Consider the following 22,944-nt stretch of genomic DNA (forward strand, 5'->3'; position numbering starts at 1 on the left):
GTTCTTGTGACGATCTATTTCGTTTGCAGCCCCTCTGTTTTCTTCATGTGTTTCTCTATCTAAGACTCATGCTTTGTTTCTGAAGATTTAATGTTCGTAGACTGCACATAACATGTTCCCGGTGTTAATCGTCAGGAGTTATCCATCTGTTGTTTCAGACAAGGATACTCAAACTGACGATGACTTTATGGCAGACTTGGAAAGGAAACACAAAATGGTGAGTACAATCAGAAAAATCATGAAATCTTGCATGCACACTGACCAACAAACTGACCAACTACAGGTTGATCCAAAGCAAATTTGCCTCAATCGTCATAACTATGTTTTGTCATATTGAGAGAAAGTGCATCAGACCATTTAACGCTTGTATTTTCGCAGGACCTGACAGAGCTGAAGACGAAAATTGCTTCAGATGAGAAACATATTGAAAGCCTCAAAACACTTACAGACAAGCTCAGTGTCGAAATCAGAAGCTTGAAATCGGTTTGTTTTTATTACCTAACATGTACACACCTTTAGACGTGTCAGCGTCTATCATTTTATTCAAATATGTTGTGTGAGAGTGTCTTGAATTTTTGATATTGATTGCAACCGTTAATGATTGCATGTCTTGGAAATCCTTGACCCATGAGATCCCATGACAGACACATGCTTTGTTATATAATACATATGCTATATTTTCAGCGCATTGAGGAGAAGGAAACCACAGAGAAGACCGCCTCAAACACCAGGGAGGTCTTACTTGGTAAATTTGTATCAAACTTCTTCTTTAAACCTCCCTTAATCACATTATCTCAGATACGTTTGAAAACTAAACATGCATCTCTATTTCCGTGAGTGGTAAACAGAGTAAAACCCACACACGAAGTCCCCCTGTCTCATCACACATATATATGGTGATGTATATATTGATGTTACAGGTGTGGCCAGAGAATGCGGTGTTCATCTGCTGAAGTCAGAAGTTGTAGACAGATCAATGGTGCTGAAGTGTGAGTACATTTATCATGTATCTCCTTTGATATAAGTTTTCATGTCCATCGTGTTCAAGTATTATAAAACGTCAACACGTATGGTACATTTAGTCACCAACTACGATTGAGGGGCATAGAGTAATAAACTGGCTCATGCTTGGGCTAATGAAGGCCAGGCGCTGGCAGTCTTCGTGTGTCATTGGCTTGTTTATCTGGCCCATTTTAATTACTTGCAGGACACGTTGGTAACTGTGTACAACATCAGTCATTACAGCTTAATGTTGCTACATGATTAATTCACAACGCTTTGGTGTGACGTTGTTTCATTAATGATTATTTCTATACTCGTATATGCACGGGGTCGGTGTACGGTTCTCTGTAGGAAGTGGCAACATGGAGTCGAAGGCTTGCAGTATATACACACTGCTTTAGACAGGTAGATATATGTATATACAAGAAGCACTAGGTGCCAGGGCAGCACAATCTGTTGGTGCCACGGATCGCCTTACCTACCCCTAGCTAGGCTGGGGGTGCGGCTATATTTCTTTGTCACAAGTCCAAATATTTCATATCCATGGTCAACAGACACGGATTAAGTCAACAATATAAACAACAGTAAATAATGAGTGACAAAGTTGCACACCTCGTTCAGGATGGCTGACAGTCGACGTACAATACAATTGAGATTTGCATATTTGAAGTAATTGCAATTAAGATAATAGACATATATATTTTATGGCTACAGGGTAATTCGCCTTTGTTCATGCAGACAAAGGTCGCTTTAACAAATCTTACCAACCATATCATCGTCTTGGAAATGTTTACCTTAAAGTGAACCAATGACAGTTGCCATAAGTAGACATTCCCCCCGCCTATGGTATCACGAAAAATATTTGCCAGATGGGTGAGTGCGTGTATTGTGATTAACGCCACTTTAAAATTCAATTCTGTTATACGATTTGGTAGCAGTTTAACATAGGTGAAAACCCCGAAGTAATGCAGGTCTTAGACCTTCAACCTTCTGATGAAGAACCCATGAGCTGACAAATGATATTCTGGGCTAATTTTGAAATCAAACCAAAGATCACACAATTCTGCCACGCCTCGTTAAAACGAATAAGTTAGAAGTAAAACAAACATAGTATATTCTAAAGTCCATTGCCTTGGTGACACAAAAGAGTGAATGCGCGAATTGGGTTGAACCCCTCTTTAAAAAGTATTTCCTTGATATACCGACATGTCAGCTTGTGTGAGAGGAACGGACAAAGTGATACAGGCATTAGGCAGTTGTCATGTATGAGGTGCTGACAAACATGATCAGGGAGAATCTTGGATTAGAATCCACGAGCATAGGTTTCTCAAATTCGCCAGCAAATTGGGAAGCCAGAGGCGACTTGGCCACCAATGCCCCGACATGAAAGCCATTCGGTGGAATTAACTGCTTACAATTTACGAGATGCGGGGTGACAGTGGTTTTAGTGGTTTCCAACAGTGTTTCCTACTGCAGCTATAATTTATCGAGGAAATGAGCAGGAAAATACCGACTGAAATATTCCAGCAACATGACAGCGGTCTGTAAATATTCGAGATCGAGTCTGGATCAGATAATCCAGTTATTGATATTATGAGCATCGATCCACCACGCAATTGGGATGCGATGACATGCATCAACTATGTCAGCGAGTCTGAGCACCCGCTGTGAAGAAATGAGCGAGGAAAGAAGTGAGGGGGGTGGGGGAGGGATGGGTGGTGACAGTTGTTTCCAACAGTGTTTCTCACTGCAACTGTAACCTATCGAGGAAATGAGCAGGAAAATAAAGACTGAAAGCATAATCACGAGCACGGACATTGGGGACACACAAACTGCGAGCACCCTGGCCACCCGACCGCCATCTCAGACGACGTAATGGGGACCTTGAAGAGAAGAAAGACGATGCAATCACTGCCAGGCAGACATTTTTACACGTTTGATGCACCCTTAGGATGTTCTGTATATCGTGCAATATCTGCGAAGTTCGGTCTACTTCTAAGATGTAATATCTGAAACATGTTAACATAAGCCTCACAATAATAAAAACCGAGCCAGTATGAAGTTGTCAGTGTTAATCGTGAGTTTCATGTACAGGCAGGTACAGAGGACTGTTTAACCGCTAAATTGGTCATGTTGTTACCATTGACACTGTTGTGTCTGGTGATGTGCGTGTGTGAATAATTTCAAGTACATCAATATTCGCCTGCCGATAAAGTCACCGTGTTACTGAGACGTGACAATATAGTCTCACAGACTTGGTTCTAAATAACCTGTGTGTCGCTCACGTGTGAATACAAATGTGTGTTGTGATGTATTAAGCAGATTATCGTTCCAGGGTAATGAAACTGCTATTGCAACACGTTGAACATTATTTATACACTGTTTGTGACCTTAGTCCCCAAATACGTGGATATCAAGGTTCACACATTAAGATTTAAGACACTGGAACTTCTGCATGTATGTCTTGTCATTGTTCTTGCATCCGCCTCCTAACCTGCCGACATCTCAACTCTTTTATTATTACTTCCTTCGTTTGAACATTATAGACGGCGACTTGCGAAACGGACAATTTACAGGAGCTAATTTATTTTAAAGGCGAAATAGAGTTTGAAATATTGCATATAGCATTACTACAAAACAATACCAAAAGTATCGAGCGATTTGAATGAATGGATGCGACATAGGAAGGAATAGGTGTAACATACTTATCAACAGAACATGTTGGCGGTGCATTGTAAGGGTACAAACAATCGAGGAAGGCGACATGCGTGTGTGGTAAAAACCATAAACGTTTGAGATGACTTGATCAATAATGAGTTGTTCCCAACAAATGGTCAAACTGTCGTTTATGCTCGACAAGGTCCGAATCAATCTCCCAATGACAATTTGCAGGATTCTTGTCAATTAATGTTGCAGCGGCTGGCCCAATTCGGCTAACGGCAGCCGTTGGCGTCGGCGTACACGTCCCCGGATTATGCGTTATAGGGGAGAGATCAGAACTCATGGATTTCATTGCAATCTTGTGATGTTTTGCTGTTGGAGGTAGTCATGAACGATACGTTTTCGTCTTGAAAGGCAAAACGTGGACTAGCATGCAGCGAAAACGGAACTACTATCGCCGCTAGCATGCTATCTCGGTAGTACTGTCCAGTGACCGTCTTACATGTATGGACAATATGCAGTGGCGTTCTGGCAGTCATAGTGATCCTGCCCCATATCAGTACAGAGCTCGCAGCGATTTTGACAAAATCAAGAATGACCCCCTAGCCAGTGCACGGAGGTGACCCACGTGAGATGTTTCGGGTGTGTTGGGGCGTTAGGTTTTGGTTAAAAAAACTGTTCCATCTCTGGCATCCATATTTCTGGCGTGTCCAATGGACGCAACTCTGCAAATATGACATAGGTCTTGGGTGAGGTGAGGTGAAATTGGGTTTAACGTCGCGTCCATGATTATTGCACTTGTGTGTGGCTGCTTGTAATAGTTCGGACTGATGCCGATTTATATGCTTGCTCACTGAGATACCATGTGGCAGTTTAACATGAATACCCCACTCAGACACAGTATACTGACTCCGAGCCGACCAGTCCTTGTTTTAGCCCCTTAATGTCCAGCCTCAGACAGGGTAACAACAAGTATCATCTTTTAACGTCTTTTGGTATGACGCGGCCGGGGATTGAACCCCGGACCTTAAGCTCGCGAAGCTCTAGTAAATAGCGTTATTGACTTGTATTTACAGGTTATATTTTGCTAATCGGGGTTTGCGTCCATTGACAAAAATTATTTAAAAACATTTCCCATTTCATAATAATCAATAAAATTATCCCTACTTGTCACCGACCAGTTATCGCCATTTTTCATGTTATTTCTGAAATATCCCACGTTCAAAGTTAACTGTGCAATAAACTTTGAAAATGGGCAAATGTGCGTATTTCTGTCAGTGGAAAAATCCAATTCTGCTAACGTAGACGGTAGCCGTTGACGTCGGCGTACACGTCCCTGCATTATGCGTTATAGGGGAGAGATCAGAACTCACGGCTGCAAGCTCCTCGCAGCGATAGCCCGTTCGCGGAACTCTCTATACCATCGCTGCCACCAGTCAATTATTTGAGGGACATACATCTGATGATTTTCTAATCCTGACAGTCATTTAGTTTCAACATTGCGTACAATCATACAAATGTTATTTGTTATGTCATGGAAAGAGTTTAGTCGCTTTTATTTAAATCTTTCTGTCATTTCTCACTGAAAATACTATCTCACTGCTTTAAATATCACTTTTTCATTTTTCATAACCTGCATCGTGAAACTCTAGTAAACAGCGTTATTGATTTGTATTTACAGGTTATATTTTGCTAATTGGGGTTTGCGTCCATTGACACATTTTTTTGAAAACATTAACTATTTAATAATAATAAACTTATCCCTACTTGTTAACGACCAGGTATCGCCATTTTTCATATTATTTCTGAAATATCCCACGTTAAAAGTTTACTGTGCAATAAACTTTGCAAATGGACAAATGCGCGTGTTTCTGTGCGTAGAAAAAAATCATTAGCTTCCTGTTATAACGCGACAACAGGGAATCAAATCAGTGGAAAAAGAAATTTTCCGTCGACAAACTGTACCAGTTATCGCCATCATCTAAACAGCAAGTGCCACGTGATCAAGCACACCACTTCACTTTTACAAATTACATTTTTTATTTTCTCTGTTATCGCAAGCTGTTTTTATATTTGTTACAATTAATTAGAAATGCTTTTATCAATTTGTCGTCTGCAAACTGACGTAGACCAATGTGATCTACACGCTATGTACTATGGATTTCGCGATATATACAGGGTTATTCACATTTGGAAAATAGCTCAAATAGGTTTTGGAATTGTTTTGGTGGAAGAAATGACAGACAGAAAGTAAGCTATGACAGATCTGAAAGTGCATCATCGTGTTGTTGGATTTTTGTTTCCGCGTGAGTTAGTCACGTGACACCGCCCGCGTGTCTCTTCTAAAGTTGTATTTGAGCAAGGTGATTATACGGTATGTATTTTAATATTTATTCACAGGAGTAATTTTTGTTTATCATTTGTAGATAAATATTTCTCTCTTCTAATGAAACCGAGCAAAGGTAAAACGAGATGCGATCACGTGCGCGCTGTAACGGAGAGTAAGCGATAATTGGTCTTCATCGACAGCTGGTCACTGGTCAGTTTTCAGGGTAACATGCGTGTTCACAGTTAGTTAACGGGAAAGTTCTCTTTCCACTCGTATTTCCTTCTCTGTGGTATAATAGAAATCAACCTATATGTTGTCCACGCAATGACATGAGCGCAGTTGATATAATTTCACAAAACCAAATGTTTGTCGTGATGTTTTCGATACCAATTTTCAGAAATGACTAGAATGAAATTGACAACAATTGTTCACCTGCTTGCCTCTGCTTTTGAAACTGAGAGCAATCAAATAGCACGCGCCTCGGCTGGAGCGATGTCGACGTGATTTGCACGTTCTGGGCGGGCGGCTGGTCTATTTCGCACGTGCCTCACGACGTTTCTTCTGACAGCAAAGCGCGAGGACATTTCAAAATATATTTGTATGTTTACAATTAATTTAATTGCTGTTTGGTCTCAACATGTTTTCGTTTGCAGAAGAACACTAAAACATACTCCAAATAATATAATAGCAGAATGTTCCAGAAATATTTCAAACATGACTTGTTCACTACATTTAATGTCGCTTATTGTTTATTGTGTTATTGACTGCTTGTGTCCTGTTCTGATAATGCTGCCCATCTCCTGTCTCCCATCGCCAAGCCCCCCAGCCCCCAGTGCGTCCTCCAACGTGCTACACCAAACTCCCCCAACTACCGGATGACGTCACCAGGTCACGTGACACTGTGATCTCAACATCCTCATTTTAAGCTTCTTCCTCATTATACCGCGTTTACTCGTTTTTCTGTTAAACGACGGTGAACAACTGTGTTCGAGAGTATTCGCGCTCTGCGTGATTATTGCGCGATGTGTATCCTTTTGTTTTAGTAATTCAGAATCTACACTGCAAATATTTCAGTGACGAACCTCTTACACCATACCTGTTACTAACTTATTTTACATTCGCGTTAAAATATTACAGTATACATACACCAAAACGCAATACACAGTAGGTTTTATGTTAATCCTACTGCACTGTGATTATATTACACTATTTGTATGTCAGTACATTGTACTTAGCTGTGAATTCCTTGCAATTGGATATTTTTGTACAACTTTACTATCCCAATTTGTCTCATGTGTTATTCACTTGTAAACTACATTCATATGTTGTAGGTATACATCTGAAGTATGACAAAGACAGAGTCAATCTCGACACAGTCCACATCAACACAGAAGGAGACCTGGTCAACAGGGAGTCGGACACCAGACCTGCAGGGGAGGGGAGACTGAAGAAGTACTGGGGCACATGTAGCACTGCCCCCCTCCCCCGGGCTGGCTGTCCCCAGTACTGGGAGGTGTTGAACAGGGTCAGTCTGGACGAACCACTCACAGATAACGTCCTCATCCTGGAGGTGGGTGTATGCAGGGAGGAGCAGAGGGACGTGTCACACTGTATCAATGCACAACCCAGCACCTGCTGCATGCAGGTCGTCCACTGTCCTACACACGGCGGGATATGCAGGGAGACATGGAAGGAGAGGAAGCATGTGCTGTGTCTGCCTGACACTCTCCCCAACACAGCAGGGGCATCACACACACTACATTACGGTGTTGTCTATGATGACACCAGGAAGAAGATTGTCTTCATTGATGTGAAGGAGAATAGAGTGATATCGACGTTAGACAATGTAGACTCCAGTCAGCCACTGTGGCCGATGTTCGGGGTGTATATGCCCTCATTGGGTATTGTCAGCATGACACTTGTAGTGGGCAGCGACATCAACATGACAGAGGAGAAGAAAGCAATGATTGTCAAGGCGCTGTCGTGATGGTGACAGTGATTGTCAAGGCGCTGTCGTGATGGTGACAATGGTTGTCAAGTGCTGTCGTGATAGTGACAATGATTGTCAAGGCGTAGTCGTGATGGGGACAATGATTGTTAAGGCGTTGTCGTGATGGTGACAATGGTTGTCAGGGCGTTGTCGTGATGGTGACAATGATTGTTCAGGCGCTGTCGTGATGGTGACAGTGATTGTCAAGGGCTATCGTGAAGGTGACAATGATTGTCAAGGGCTGTTGTGATGGTGACAATGATTGTTAAGGCGCGGTCGTGATGGTGTCAATGATTGTCAAGGCGCTGTCGTGATGGTGACAATGATTGTCAAGACGTTGTCGTGATGGTGACAATGGTTGTCAATGCGTTGTCGTGATGGTGACAATGATTTCAAGGCATTGTCATGATGGTGACAATGATTGTCAAGGGCTGTCGTGATGGTGCAAATGACTGTCAATGGGTTGTCGTGATGGTGACAATGATTGTCAAGGCGCTGTCATGATGGTGACAATGGTTGTCAAGGCGTTGCATGATGCTGACGATTATAAAGGCGTTGTCATGATGGTGACAATGATTGTCAAGGCGCCGTCATGATGGTGACAATGATTGTCAAAGCGTTGTCGTGATGGTGACAATGATTGTCAAGGCGTTGTCATGATGGTGACAATGATTGTCAAGGCGCTGTCGTGATGGGGACAATGGTTGTCAAGGCGCTGTCGTGATGGGGACAATGATTGTCAAAGCGCTGTCGTGATTGTGACAATGGTTGTCAAGGCGTTGTCGTGATGGTGACAATGATTGTTCAGGCGCCGTCGTGATGGTGACAATGATCGTCAAGGGCTATCGTGATGATGACAATGATTGTCAATACGCTGTCGTGATGTTGACAATGATTGTCAAGGCGTTGTCGTGATGGTGACAATGGTTGTCAAGGCGTTCTGGTAATAGTGACAATGCTTGTCAAGGCGTTGTCATGATGGTGACAATGATTGTCAAGGCGTTGTCGTGAAGGAAACAATGATTGTCAGGCCGTTGTCGTGATGTTGACAATGGTTGTCAATGCATTGTCGTGATGGTGAAAATGATTGTCAAGGCGTTGTGATGATAGTGACAATGATTGTAAAGGGCTGTCGTGATAGTGACAATAATTTTCAAGGCTTTGTCGTGATGGGGACAATGATTATCAAGGCGTTGTTGTGATGGTGACAATGGTTGTCAAGGCGTTGTCGTGATGGTGACAATGATTGTCAAGACGTTGTCATAATGGTGACAATGTTTGTCAAGGCACTGTCGTGATAGTGACAATGATTGTCAAGGGCTGTCGTGATGGTGACAATGATTGTCAAGGCGTTGTCTTGATTGTGACAATGCTTGTCAACGGCTGTCGTGATGGTGACAATGATTGTCAATACGCTGTCGTGATGGTGACAGTGATTGTCAAGGCGCTGTCGTGATGTTGATAATGATTGTCATGGCACTGTCGTGATGGTGACAATGGTTGTCAAGGGCTGTCGTAATGGTGACAATGATTGTCAAGACGCTTTCGTGATGATGACAATGTTTGTCAAGGGATGTCCTGATAGTGACAATGATTTTCAAGGCGTTGTCGTGAAGGAAACAATGATTGTCAGGGCGTTCTCGTGATGGTGACAATGCTTTCAAGGCGTTGTCGTGATGGTGACAATGATTGTCAAGGCGTTGTCATGACGGTGACAATGATTGTAAAGGCGCTGTCGTGATGGTGACAATGATTGTCAAGGTCTGTCGTGATGGTGACAATGATTGTCAAGGCGTTGTCTTGATGGTGACAATGATTGTCAAGGGCTGTCGTGATGGTGACAATGATTGCCAATACGCTGTCATGATGGTGACAATGATTGTCAAGGCGCTGTCGTGATAGTGACAATGATTGTCAAGGCGTTGTCGTGATGGTGACAATGATTTCAAGGCACTGTCGGGATGGTGACAATGATTGTCAAGGGTTGTCGTAATGGTGACAATTATTGTCAAGACGCTGTCGTGATGGTGACAATGATTGTCAAGGCGCTGTCGTGATGGTGACAATGATTGTCAAGGCACTGTCGGGATGGTGACAATGATTGTCAAGGCACTGTCGGGATGGTGACAATGATCGTGATATGAACACACAGATTTGTTGCAGATCCTTACTGATCAGGAACAACTACATGACTCGAACATGTCTTCTCTGTGAAGAAGGCATTCATCTTCGTATGTACAAATATCACAAGTAAACAGTGTAGTGTGTACACAACACAAAACCAGAAGTTTATCTTATGATCTCCTACACCTTTCAACTATAACCCCCTGAACCTGTAATCTTGATGTGATATGTGTAAATGTATATAACATTTAGATAAAAGGTAAAACGTTTGTTGTTGTTTTTGTTTATTTGTTTGTTCGTTGTTTAACGCCGTACTCAACAATATTCCAGCTATATGATGGTGGTCGTTAACTAATCGAGTCTGGACCAGACAATTCAGTGATTGGCGTCAAGAGCATCCATCTTTGCAATTGGGATACGATGGCATGCATCAACCAAGTCAGCGAGCCTCACCGTCCAATCCTATTTGTCCCCTCTTACAAGCATAGTCGCCTCTCACAACTTGCATGTGTTGCTTAAGACCTATTCTGACTTTGATCTTCATGGGTGACGTAAATCTATCATGGTACATGGTACGACACACAAGAAGGCAAGTCGCCGAACCTGACCAATCGATGGATGCTGTCGCCTCGTTTTGCATGCTGACAGGGGATAGCAGTGGGATTTCTTTAGATGTTTATCAAACAAAATAAAGTAAGTGACATTGCAATAAGCTATTGTTTTGATAATAATAACTTAAAATTTGCTGATTTGCCGGACTAAGGAGGGCAGTTTAAAAGATTGAGGGCTTCTGCGAATGATTATTACAAGAAAAAATAGCGTTACCGTTATTATAGCTAAAATAGATAGAATTTGTTTTCAGATGAATATAAACATCAATATCGGTTTTGAAATATTTACTGCAATCAACAAACAATGAATGCCACTGAAGAACAAATCAGATGACGTCAAACAACGGGAGTCAAGCAATATGAGGACATTATCAAGTTACAATGGTCCGCTAATTCTGATAACATGCGGGTAGTTTAAAGATAATTCTCCCCATTTTAGCTATAAATTGCGTGGATCGATGCTCATGATGGCAATTACTGAACTGTTTGGTCCAGACTTGATTATTTATAGACCGCTGTCATATATCTCAACAATTGCTGAATGTGGCGTTAACCAGCAAACACACAAAAACCCATGGAGGTATGATTACATAGTTTGTAGCAATATACCGGGAAACAACAGAAATGCCCTCAGCATTGGGACACTTTAACCATTATAATATGATTTTGTTATATTATTCCATAATGTTCCTCGGTAACATTTGTCTTGAAAACCTGTACAGTTTCCGAATACGATTTCAAGGCAACAAGCTGGTAGGGAGATGGAGGTATAGGTTGTATAAACCTTATGCATGTGCCGCCACTAACACCATCACCATCAACATGACCACCAACACGACCACTAACAACACGCACGATCACTAACACCATAACAACACCAATACCAACAATAGCAAGATCAACCCCAACAACACAAACAACAACTATATCAACAACAACAACATCAACAACACAACCAACCACAGCAAGAACACCACCCACACGACCACCAACAACACGCACGACCTTTTACACCACCAACTACACCAATACCAACAACAGCAAGATCAACACCAATACCACAAACAACAAGATCAACAACAACACCAACAACATCGATAACACCACCAACACCCACAACGACACACACCACCGTGGGTCTAGCTGAAGTGGTAAACGTCTGAGACCTATATCACTCCGGGCTTTCCTTGAACATTAAGCTGTCAGGCCGTGATATAACTGGAATAATGTTAAAAGCAGCGCTGAACCCAACTCACTAACTCATCTTTGGAGACTAAACTTTGATGTTCTTTAATTCGGGATTTGAGGGGCCTAGATGTTTCTCCAATGAAAGCTTGCCCACAACTGCACGGAATGTGGTACACTGCTCTTGATGGTTCTAGCTTGTGGCTGGATGGTTCAACTCCACCTCCCCTCGTGCTCCGAACTAGACGTACATGTAGTTGCGTCGTTATCGCAGTCTGATGTAACGTCGTCGGATTCCCCTTCCAATCTAGATGTAGATGTAGTTGCATCGTTATCGCTGTCTGACGTAACGTCGTCGGATTCCCCTTTCGAACTAGACGTACATGTAGTTGCAACGTTATCGCTGTCTAACGGAACGTCGTCGGATTCCCCTTCCGAACTAGACGCACATGTAGTTGCATCGTCATCGCTGTCTGACGTAACGTCGTCGGATTTCCCTTCCGAACTAGACGCACATGTAATAGCGTCGTTATCGCTGTCTGACGTAACGTCGTCGCATTCCCCTTCCGAACTAGACGTACATGTAGAAGCGTCCCTGACTCCGTCTGACGTGTCAGCTTCGCTACCCCCTTCTTCCGAACAGAAAAATACTTAGGTTTCCGAGAGGTGGTGAGGTGAAGAGGGGTTTAAGATTATTACACTTATATAGCAACGTGCATGTGCGTGTGTGTGTGTGTGTGCGTGCTTGCGTGCGTGCGTGCGTGCGTGCGTGCGTGTGATTGTACTAGTCCGGACTAATCCCGATGTTATAGTGTTGGCCGACAGATGCCATGCCTCAGTTTAACATGAATACCCAGCTAAGACACAGTATACTGACTCTAAGCCGACCAAGCCTTGTTGCCGAGCGCCAGACAGGGTAATAACAAGTACCATCTCTTATCAAAGACGCCGAATGTGCTATAACCTCTTATGTAACACATCGTTGTAAATTAATGGTCCCGATGCAATCTCACGCAATAAGACCTCAGCAATGCATGGTGGGTAACGTTGATAACGTTGCCAGTTATGGCGGCAGGTTATATCGAGGCTCGGCGGTAGACAACTATGTGGAACTACAAGCTACGTCCATCTTATTTCTTATAAAGCACATTGGATTCCAATCTCGGGTTATCACAGAATGTTATGGAGTTGACAGAACCTCGACATCGGAGAGAAGCGTTCGTAAAATAGCACGACTACAATTTAACCGAGAATGCTGTGTTGATATGGGATCTGGGATTGCTTGAAATTATCGAAAAAATCAGATCAGGCGCTAAAACAACCGTATGACGCGGAACCTCGTTTTCAATCGGTTATCGGCTGAACACGTGGTTTTCGGACATTGGTCGAAGCGTGTCATCTCGGTATTGGCGCCTCTGAGCGTTGTCAGGGCGAGACGTGACCATCAATCTTACATACCTTGGAGAGATATCAAATCGTCGCTGTATGTCGTCGGTATAAATCCCATCGTCGGCTAGTCGTACAAAACAACTACATTGAATCCCCTGGTCACAGGCTCATGATCAGTGACTTGCCTGAATGCTTGCCATTGCACCCGACGAGACGGGATGTTACTGATGAAGCCGGACACTGGTATTGACGCCTCTGACCGTTGTCCGGGCGGGACATGACCATCGATCTTACATACCTTGGTTTGGAGTGACTTGGATAGTTCTTGGACGCGTTTCCAACATATCGTTTCGAGACCGTTACAATAGATTTCGTAGCACCTACAAGAGAAGGATATACATTTAATAATTAAAAAAACATGCGTACAGAGAGAGAGAGAGAGAGAGAGAGAGAGAGAGAGAGAGAGAGAGAGAGAGATGTCAAATCGTCCTGTATGTCGTCGGTATAATTCTCATCGTCGGCTTGTCGTACAAAGCAACTACATTGAATCGGGTGGTCACAGGCTCATGATCAGTGACTTGCCTGAATGCTTGCCATTGCACCCGACGAGACGGGATGTTACTGATGAAGCCAGACACTGGGTTGACTTAAATATTTACAGACCACAGTGATATAGCTGGCATATGGCTGAGTGCGGCGCGTAAATACACACAAACACACATACATATCATCATCATCATCATCATCATCATCATCTGCTCAATGTTATAAGAGGGAAATCAATAGAGGACTCTTGTCTTGTCTTGTCAGATCTAGAATGTGTTACTCATCAAGTGACTGGTATTTTCACGAGTGGAGCACCCACAAGTTAACACTTAACTTTGCAGATAAGATAAACATTGTGTTTGACTAGAAAATGTAAAATGTTTCGCTTATTATGAAAGTCGTTCGGGCATTAAGCGCCATTTCTACATGTTATTTTACTTGAGTGAAATATCGATTATATATACTCTTAAAAAAAAGAAACGTTAAGTCAGTTTTGTGTAAGGTAGGAAAATACATTTACACGAGGAACCGTACAAGGTATGGAGCCAAACTGTTTTGGGGAGAACACTTGGTGATAGTAGTCATCTCAGTTATCGGTACATAGGAAAAGTCCAAGGTGAAAGTCCGTTCGAATCGATAGCGGCCTGACAACTCCTGCCCATGGAAGACACGATTATGCGAATCACATCCTGGGGTATGATAGCCCACTCGGCCTGCAACGCAAAAGTCAACAGCTGCAAAGTCTGGGGTTGTGGTTGACGTCTGCGTAACCGTCTATCCAATTCATCCCACAGGTGCACTATCGGGTTCAACTCCGGGAATCTGGAGGGTCAGGGGAGAACATCAACGTTGTTGTTGTAAAGACAGGCTCTTGTGATCCGTGCTGTATACGGCCGAGCGTTGTCCTGCTGGAATGCACCGTTACAATTCGCTGCAATTGGGAGGACGTGTGGTAGGAGAATTTCGTTAATGTATCGTTGAACCGTAAGACTGCCCTAGATGTCAACCAACCCTGTCCTGCCATTATGAGAGATAGCCGCCCACATCATAACGCTAAACCTGTCCACTTCCTGTACGCGTAACGTTCTCCACGACGTCTGTAGACCTGTGCTGTCATTCCCTCGACGGTGGAGAAATCTTGATCTCGATGTTGTCGACTCAATATGAGGCATCGAACGGGACGTTTTGATTGTAGACCTGCTGCTCTTAAACGGTGTCGTACGGTCTGGTCGGAGATTCTGCGCAGTCAGGGTATTTGGGATGCGGTTGAGGTGTCTGTGGTCGTGCTTTCACGTAGACCGCGCACTCGGATGTAGCGATCTTGGGCGGGGGTGGTTACTCTTGGTCATCCCGACCTTGGCCGATCACGTGTTGACCCGTGCTGTTGAAACTGATCCCATAGCCTTGTGATGGTGCAGGGCGCTATATTGAAAACCCTGGCTACAGATGATCGGGATTCCCCTGCCTGCAAGCGTCCTCTGACGCTGTTTCGTTTCACTTCTGTTAATCTTGGCGTGTTGTTGAATTGTCACTGTTCGACTGACGCAGATGCCAGGCAATCAAAAACACTGCACTTTACTACCGTTTATGGTGTTGCTGCAGGTTTAGTACGTGCAACTCCATGGTACTTTTGTTAATGTACTGGGTGCGTTTTTTTCCGAATCGTACTTGTTTCCCGACTTATTGTTTTCATGTCCTTGTTGTGATCATTTTGATCCCGGAAATGTGTCACTGTCACTAAAACACATAAAACCACTTCGTTTTGCACCTCTTGGTCCGCTGATTTTTCTTTTATGCCAAAATAAATTGTATCACATTTCTTTTTTTTGAAGAGTATATTTGGGGATGCTGACAGTATTTCATCACTAAATGCATTTATTTATTTATCAAAGTCAGCATATAACGAATATACCGCTAGGTTATGTTTCAGCCTAAGCATCTACTCATCAGCTTTTGATCTGTGAAGATTCGGGTTGAAACAGATCAGCAAGTCAAACTAAGGAATTGCATCGGACACAACTTTTGTCACGGATGCGTCAAATTTGGAAATGTCCACCACATGTCTTCCACAAAAAGTTTTGAAGGTTTTACTGTGTGTTGTAACCATGATAGTGAGTGAGTGAGTGAGTGAGTGAGTGAGTGAGTGAGTGAGTGAGTGAGTGAGTGAGTGAGTGAGTGAGTGAGTGAGTGAGTGAGTGAGTGAGTATGGTTTACGCCGCCTTGAGCAATATTCCAGCAATATCACGGCGGGGGACACCAATATCACAGCGGGCTTCACACATTGTGCCCATGTCGGGAATCGAACTCGGGTCTTCGGCGTGACGAGCGAACGCTTTAACCACTAGGCTACCCGACCGCCCCCTATTACCTTGATCAAACATCTTCTGAGCAAGAGTCGTATTTCGCTCTTTGAAGTCATGGTAGCAAAACATGCTCGATTGTACTTCAAAAGTTATGAAATGTAAACGCTATCGTTGATATCCTGTGTCTTGTGGAGAGTGTTTTGACCTCTGAAGCTTTATGCATTGATCTAAATATGAAACAGATGAAGTGGTCTCACTGGTCTCCTTTATTGCTAGTCCAGGTGGGTAAATCAGTGGAAGAAATCGTTCATTTGAACGATATCGTGCATCGATATACCTCAAGCTTAAAGGGGCACTGATCTGAAGCAACTCCGCGGGACTGGTTGTTGCCTTTGTTATTGTCTTTTCCCCGTAAATACCCGGATGATATAGCAAATCTAGACTAGTTCGCGACCTGTGCTGCGCCATTCGTAAGCGCATTTGACACCTTTATTGATAGTATAAGGATGTATGGTCACATAGGTCAACAAAAGGAAATACAGTTTTGGAAATAATAAGGAAATGTAGGTATCTTTGTGGGTAGCATCGGTAATTGTGACGAAGTTTTGATAAGTCACTTGCTTGGTAATTTTGCGATTTTCGTTTACACTAGTTTAACTTGCAACACAAAGTAAATATTTCACCTTAGCATTGCTCACATTTTCAAAATTTATATTTGGATATTTATTTTACAAATTGCCTGAGAAATATGTCCATCTGTATCATTATGATAACGAATTCCTAACATTTTTATATTAATAACATCACAAAGTGACTGAAAATGTAAGGATTAAAAGTACTTTTCTAAATTGTTTGGCTTCTAATCCTAGCATAATTAATCTATCGTGATCTTTAAAGCCCCTTTGAACGACTTAATCAGTTTAAGTCAATCTTTTAAATAAATGGACAGTTTTTTTGAGCAATTTGTAAAATGACTGAAATATTTGGACATTTTACAAATTGCCTGAGTGAATCTCATTTTACACATTGACTGTAAGATATACACGCTTACGAGGAAAAGACTTGTGAAAACAACGTCTGTCGCACATTGAAGAACTTCCCAACCAAGACGTAGAGGAACAAGAATGATTCTGTTCAATGCTGCAGCAAATGAATGAAAACAAAATGCCAATGTCATAATTACAACCTACCAAAGTTATATGTATAATTTTAGGCAGCTACCTTGTTCGAGGAATGTATCCGTGAATATCCACATAACAGAACAATATCCCATACATCTGCAGCCGTACAAAGAAACATTTTCGATGTCAAGTGTCTCTGGAACAATCGAATATTTTAAAATATGTATAGCGTTTCGGGATATTATGACCCGTGTTCGTTTCTCAACTGACAACTTGGTTTTTTTCAGTTGTTTCACATAGGTGTCAAGTCCCAAAGGTCAGCTGAGAAGCCCACATGACAACTATTTTCATAATATCCACGGTTCTTAAAAAATCCCTTGAGTTAGATAACAATGAGCAATCAATCAACGTATTATCGGTTAACCTTTGAACATAGTATGTTGTTTTTACGCCATGATATGCGTGTATTCCCTTTGCTTTAGTAAACCTGGACATGTAAACACTTACTTTTGACATATCCACTGTGCAAGATAACAGCGATTAATCAATCAACGTATTTTCTGTTGATTCTTTGATGGCTAGGAATGATCCGTTGATTTACATACAATTCATCTCTTGCTTGGCTGCCACGTGCATATTACAAAACACACATTTCACCTCACTTCAAACCTGAATTTAGTTTATGAATAATTACCCCAGACACAAGAAATGCAAAATAGGAATCTTTACCCGCTAATCTGAGCGGTGCTACCACTAGTTATACCTGTAATAAATTCATTAAGTGAGCATCAAGTGAATGACGTCAAATAGACAAGTGTAGGGTTATACCAGAAAACATGGATGACAACAAGGGAGTAGTAACCGTATTAACCACGCAATCCGAACATGCTTTCACTGCAGGTTTTAGTTAAACGCCTTAGTCAAATTACCTTGTTTTGACTTTGCCAAACCGATCAGATATTCCGATTCATATTCATAAAGAATTAGATCAGCAAGAAGCGGAACACAATTGGTTACTGTATGCTTGCAAGCACCATTCCTTGTCCTGGCGTCCAGATCTGCCATTACAATGATATGACAACCAGGATCATCTGTTTTGATTTGTGTGTTGTCACTGTCCAACATGTTCAATACAGATTCTGCTGAATGTACACTTGAGTTGAGGTGTATAATATACTCGTGCCAAAAGCAAAGGGGTGTCGTTTGTATCTGTTGTGCTACAGTTTGTATGTAGATCACAATATGATGCAAGCTTGTCTTTTATCAACAGCAAGTGTCCTCCAGAGTTTCAAAAAGCACCAACAGGTTTTTGTCTGGTTTTGCTGTATTGTGTGTATCCAGGAAGACTAAATATATCATTCTGACCTGCTAAAGTTTCCACAAGTCCTATGACATCATAAGAGAGGACAAAGTCAATAAATGAGAGTAATTCCAGTTTCTTCTTTAAACCTCCAATATTCCACACTGTACAGTTAATAACAATTGTGTCATTAGTATTGCTAGGGCGTTTACCTACTTCATATTTTCACTGTGCTCCCGTCGACTCTGGATTTCTAGGTTTGAAAGTTCCCTCACACGTAAGTTGGCCACATCAGTCGCATCTACCTCGTATAGTTTATTGTCTATCTCTAGTTTGTCATGTTTCAAAATAGAAAACTTGCCTTCTTCCCTCACTTCCTCCAAGAAGGGCTTGAGGGTGTGTCAAGTACGTCACACTGCATCTGTATAATCATGGGAGATCCTTATGTTATGACTTTTCAGTTTCTTTTCTTGGTTTATGATAGTGGCTTTCTGTTTTGGAGTCCTGAACATAGCTAGAATTGGCCTTGGTCCACTTGATTTCATTGGTAGCCGACTCCCTCTTTCAAATATTATTTCTTCTTGTATTTCCATTTTTTCAACAATCACACTGAGCAGTTTATTTTCTGTCTCCTCTGTTAACTCTCCTCCTAATGTCTCCTCGACGTTATAAACAATGACAATGTTTTATCTCTGCTGGCTTTCCAGTATGTCCACTTTATGACTTAAGTTAGTAAGTTGGTCCCGTAAGTCACTATTTTCATCGGTTAGACTCTTTCTCTACTTGAGTTATCATAGTGCTCATTTTCTCGAAATTAGTTGACATGCCTCTCCCCATACCTTGTATTTCAGCCATCAGTTCTTTCAAGCTCGGTTCCAGTGAGCTGTCCAATGTAGCTTGTCTTGTAGTTGTCCTGATCCGGGGCCTGGGTTGCCCTCAACATCACTGCCCAATATAATATGCATAGAGACGCACACTAAGTGTCCTGTTTTCAGTGCCAGGCTTGAGCCTCACGGCATGTGCAACATGGTGACAGGCATGACTGACCGTCGTCTTGCTCTGTCACTCATAAATGCCTCATACGGCGCCAGGAAACATCCAACACGTCCTCTATAGGTATCCAAATCGCAGCCCATTTTATTCTTAATTACCACAGTAACTCACCAGGTTTTGTTGGTAGTTTTGACAGCTCAAATCAGTAAATTCGACGGAGCTTGGTCATATACGTGTTGTCACCCTCTCTCCAGGTGGCGCTCCCCCAATGTTGAAACATCATGAGACATACGGTCCTAGAACCAACAACAGCCTTGAAGGTTTAAACAGTCCTCTGAATGCCACTCTGCCCTGCCGATATCCAAACATTTTCCGTCTTATCGAGATCATGAAGTGAATCGAAAAGGCAGACACAATGAAAAGTGTTTAGTTGGACTGCTCCTCCACCTCGGAGTTTCCTGAGAGATAGAAAACCGCCTTGGTAGACTCAAAGACCAGTTGACTCAATGCAGTATTTGAATGCTGAGAGCAGACTGGTAAAATTGGGTTGACGCTTGTTAAATTATTTGAATCATTTGTGGTGAAATTGGGTTGACCCTTGATAATTTATTTGTGTGACTATTAAAGTCTATGACTATTATTGAAGCCTATTTTTTTATTATGTCGTATATTTTCGTGAGGTGTCTGACAAATCAAATGGAATATGATCGGGACTAATCCATGTTTCGACTTGGGGGACATGCATTGGACATTGGGAGAAGTCAACTGTGACATTTGTGATTTTAAGGTGCGTGACAAATTGGGTGAGACTGCCTCTCCACGCATCTGATCGGTACCCTGTCAAAGTGTTGTTTTAGCTATTCTCATCTTATTACTGTCATACAGTTGCTAAGCTAAGCCGCTTGTGTACTTGCTCTGATGTAATTAATCAGTTATCTTTGCCCATGCACATAGGGTTTATCTGATCTTTTATTATCACCTATTGGTATAATTAGCTGTTATTAATAAACATGTGAACCATGTTTTCATCATTATATTATTTTTTTTTGACACCCCTGTTCATTGTAGAACAGCTCCATGACAGTTCCAAAACTCAACACTTAGTCATACACATTTAGATGTGAGGTGAAATCGGTTTAAAGCAACGTTGAAACGTTGTAGATATCCCTTGCAAGCACGTGTGTGCATGGCTGATTGTATTAGTTTCACTAATAGCTTGTGCTCACAGAGATGCCATGCAGCAGTGTTAACATAAATACACCACTCAGACACAGTGTACTGACTCCGAGTCAACCAGTCATTGTCTAAACCCATTTATGCCGAGCGCCGGGAAGGGTAACAATACAAATTTAAAGCAAACCGTAATCCCCCATGAACAACGAACACAAACTAGCCCTGATCCTGATATCTATAAATGGGCCTCCGCGGTCCTCCCTTGTCGGTTTTAGTGTAAACAACAAAATCTTAATCATAAGAAATCTCGACTAAAGTACGATTCCGACTATATCATAAGATGTGTTTATGAATCAAAATGAAATAGAGATCATACCAGCTGTTTATGAAAAGGTGAGCGTATCCTGCCCAACCGAAGGCACCCATCACAAACACATGCAAAGGCAAGTCTATTGTTACCTGAAAAAACAACACGGGAACATATTGTACGAGTCACAATAGGGAATTGCATCTACCACCCAAAGCGAATTACAAAAGTTACTGGGTTGTATGCTGTGAACATGTACTCACTCAGATAGATTTACCAAAATCTGAAAAAAAAACATTAATCAAAGATGCCATCGCCTACTTCCTATGAGTGAGTGAGTGAGTGAGTTGGGTTTAACGCCGCTTTTAACAGTATTCCAGTTATATCGCGGCGTGTCAGCTTTATGTGGGAGGAAAGCCTGAAGTGATGCAGGTCTCAGACGTTTACCACTTCGGTGAAACCCACGAGCAGGGGTATGGTGCTGACAAACCTAGAAACATAATCGGGGTGAACCGGGATTCGAACCCACAATCATAGGTTTCTGGCGTGCCCAAGGGACGCAACTCTGCACAGCGAATCGCGGCGCCTTAGACGACTTGGCCACCCGTGCCCCCTACTTCCTATGAAAACATGTAGTATCTTCCTGTGTACTGTTGTTTGACGATGTAAAATGAATATCTGTTTGACTTCTTAAGGGCAAATAAGGTACACCCAGCTTGTTTTATTTTTATTGAAAACTGAAAGTTGAAAGAACTGTTGTTAAATGTGATTACATGTGTGTCTATTTACCCATCACTCATTCTTGCAACAGTATGCAAAAGGTGATCTGTGGCTGGGTAGTTTGTACAATAATAATGGTTCAACGAAGACTTGGGAAATGAATTTGCAGCCACAAGACCCCTACAATGTTTGAAATGTTGTAGATTTATTTATTTTCAAAGATACGATGTGTAAGATATCCACCAGCAGTAGAAAATTACGCGTTTTCTTCTTTTAATTGTTAATCCGTAAAATGGCTGAAATATTTAGGCTTTTTGTAAATTGGCTATGTTACACATTACAAGAGACATATATACATCATTCTCCATGTATTTTATACCGAAACTACAGAGGTATGCATGGTACGTAAAAGAAATAGACATTGTTATTAAATTCAGTTCAGACATATTTGTAATAAGACAGCGTTCCCGCGTTATCCCCCGGAAGTGACGCGTGTGTCACAGAGAAGGAAGTTAAATGTCCAGGTAGGTGTGTTGTGTCTCGTCTCTCACTTTGTCGCCCTACACACAGATAACTGTTCGATAATCAGGGTCACAACGTCCACGTATATGTCAATATATCATGTATATATCAGGCTGCTGAAGGTGGTGCTTATACCTTGATACGTACTGCATATATCCTGAATGTTAGTGTTAGCTGACTACCACACATTCCTACTTTCGGTTTACAGCGTGGCCGGGCTTCATGTACACAAGTATTGACCCACTTTTACTGTTAAAGTGTATAATAGAAAACCCTCGGCCGTGTCGCCGTGTTTAACAGAGGAAGGGTGTGTAGGTAGGGAGAATTTACGTTTCAAATTTTACGTTTGTAATGAAATAATTTAATTTTTACGGGAGAAAACTACGCAAAAAGTATATAATAAATAGGATATTTAATGTGACTCGTTAAATATTATATATCTCTCATCTCGTGACGGATGACAAGGAAATATTTTCACTCATGGCCATGCCACTCGTGTTACAACGTCTCATATTACACAATTGTAAAATCACGTCACATCCCGGAAGTGACCTGCGTGTCAACAGCGAAGGAAGCTACCTGTCAAGGTAGGTGTGTTGTGTCTCGTCTCTCACTTTGTCCCCCTACACACAGATAACTGTTCGATAATCAGGGTCACATCTTCCATG

General features: G+C 42.1%; 2 protein-coding genes across 6 annotated transcripts in view; both read left to right on the forward strand.

Moving 5' to 3' along the window:
• LOC124128282 overlaps positions 1 to 22,944 on the forward strand; it is an 80,113-nt gene that overhangs the window by 45,571 nt on the left and 11,598 nt on the right. For 3 of the 4 annotated variants that reach the window (XM_048390743.1, XM_048390742.1, XM_048390744.1), the window contains exons 9-13: positions 159 to 217; positions 379 to 483; positions 685 to 745; positions 921 to 989; positions 7,324 to 9,272. In XM_048390743.1, the coding sequence (XP_048246700.1) occupies positions 159 to 217; positions 379 to 483; positions 685 to 745; positions 921 to 989; positions 7,324 to 7,979 (950 nt within the window). In that variant the 3' untranslated portion in view covers positions 7,980 to 9,272. Of the gene's footprint in view, positions 1 to 158; positions 218 to 378; positions 484 to 684; positions 746 to 920; positions 990 to 7,323; positions 9,273 to 22,944 lie in introns of those variants that run through there. The other variant, XM_048390745.1, reaches the window with a different exon arrangement.
• The window catches only part of LOC125377429, a 44,714-nt gene continuing 44,054 nt past the window's right edge, over positions 22,285 to 22,944 (forward strand). For both annotated transcript variants that reach the window (XM_048390757.1, XM_048390758.1), the window contains exon 1: positions 22,285 to 22,863. In XM_048390757.1, the coding sequence (XP_048246714.1) occupies positions 22,757 to 22,863 (107 nt within the window). In that variant the 5' untranslated portion in view covers positions 22,285 to 22,756. The remainder of the gene's footprint in view (positions 22,864 to 22,944) is intronic.

The sequence above is a fragment of the Haliotis rufescens genome, unplaced genomic scaffold (genome assembly GCF_023055435.1).
Source record: "Haliotis rufescens isolate VD_foot unplaced genomic scaffold, xgHalRufe1.0.p SCAF_9, whole genome shotgun sequence".
Classification (NCBI taxonomy): Eukaryota; Metazoa; Mollusca; class Gastropoda; order Lepetellida; family Haliotidae; genus Haliotis; species Haliotis rufescens.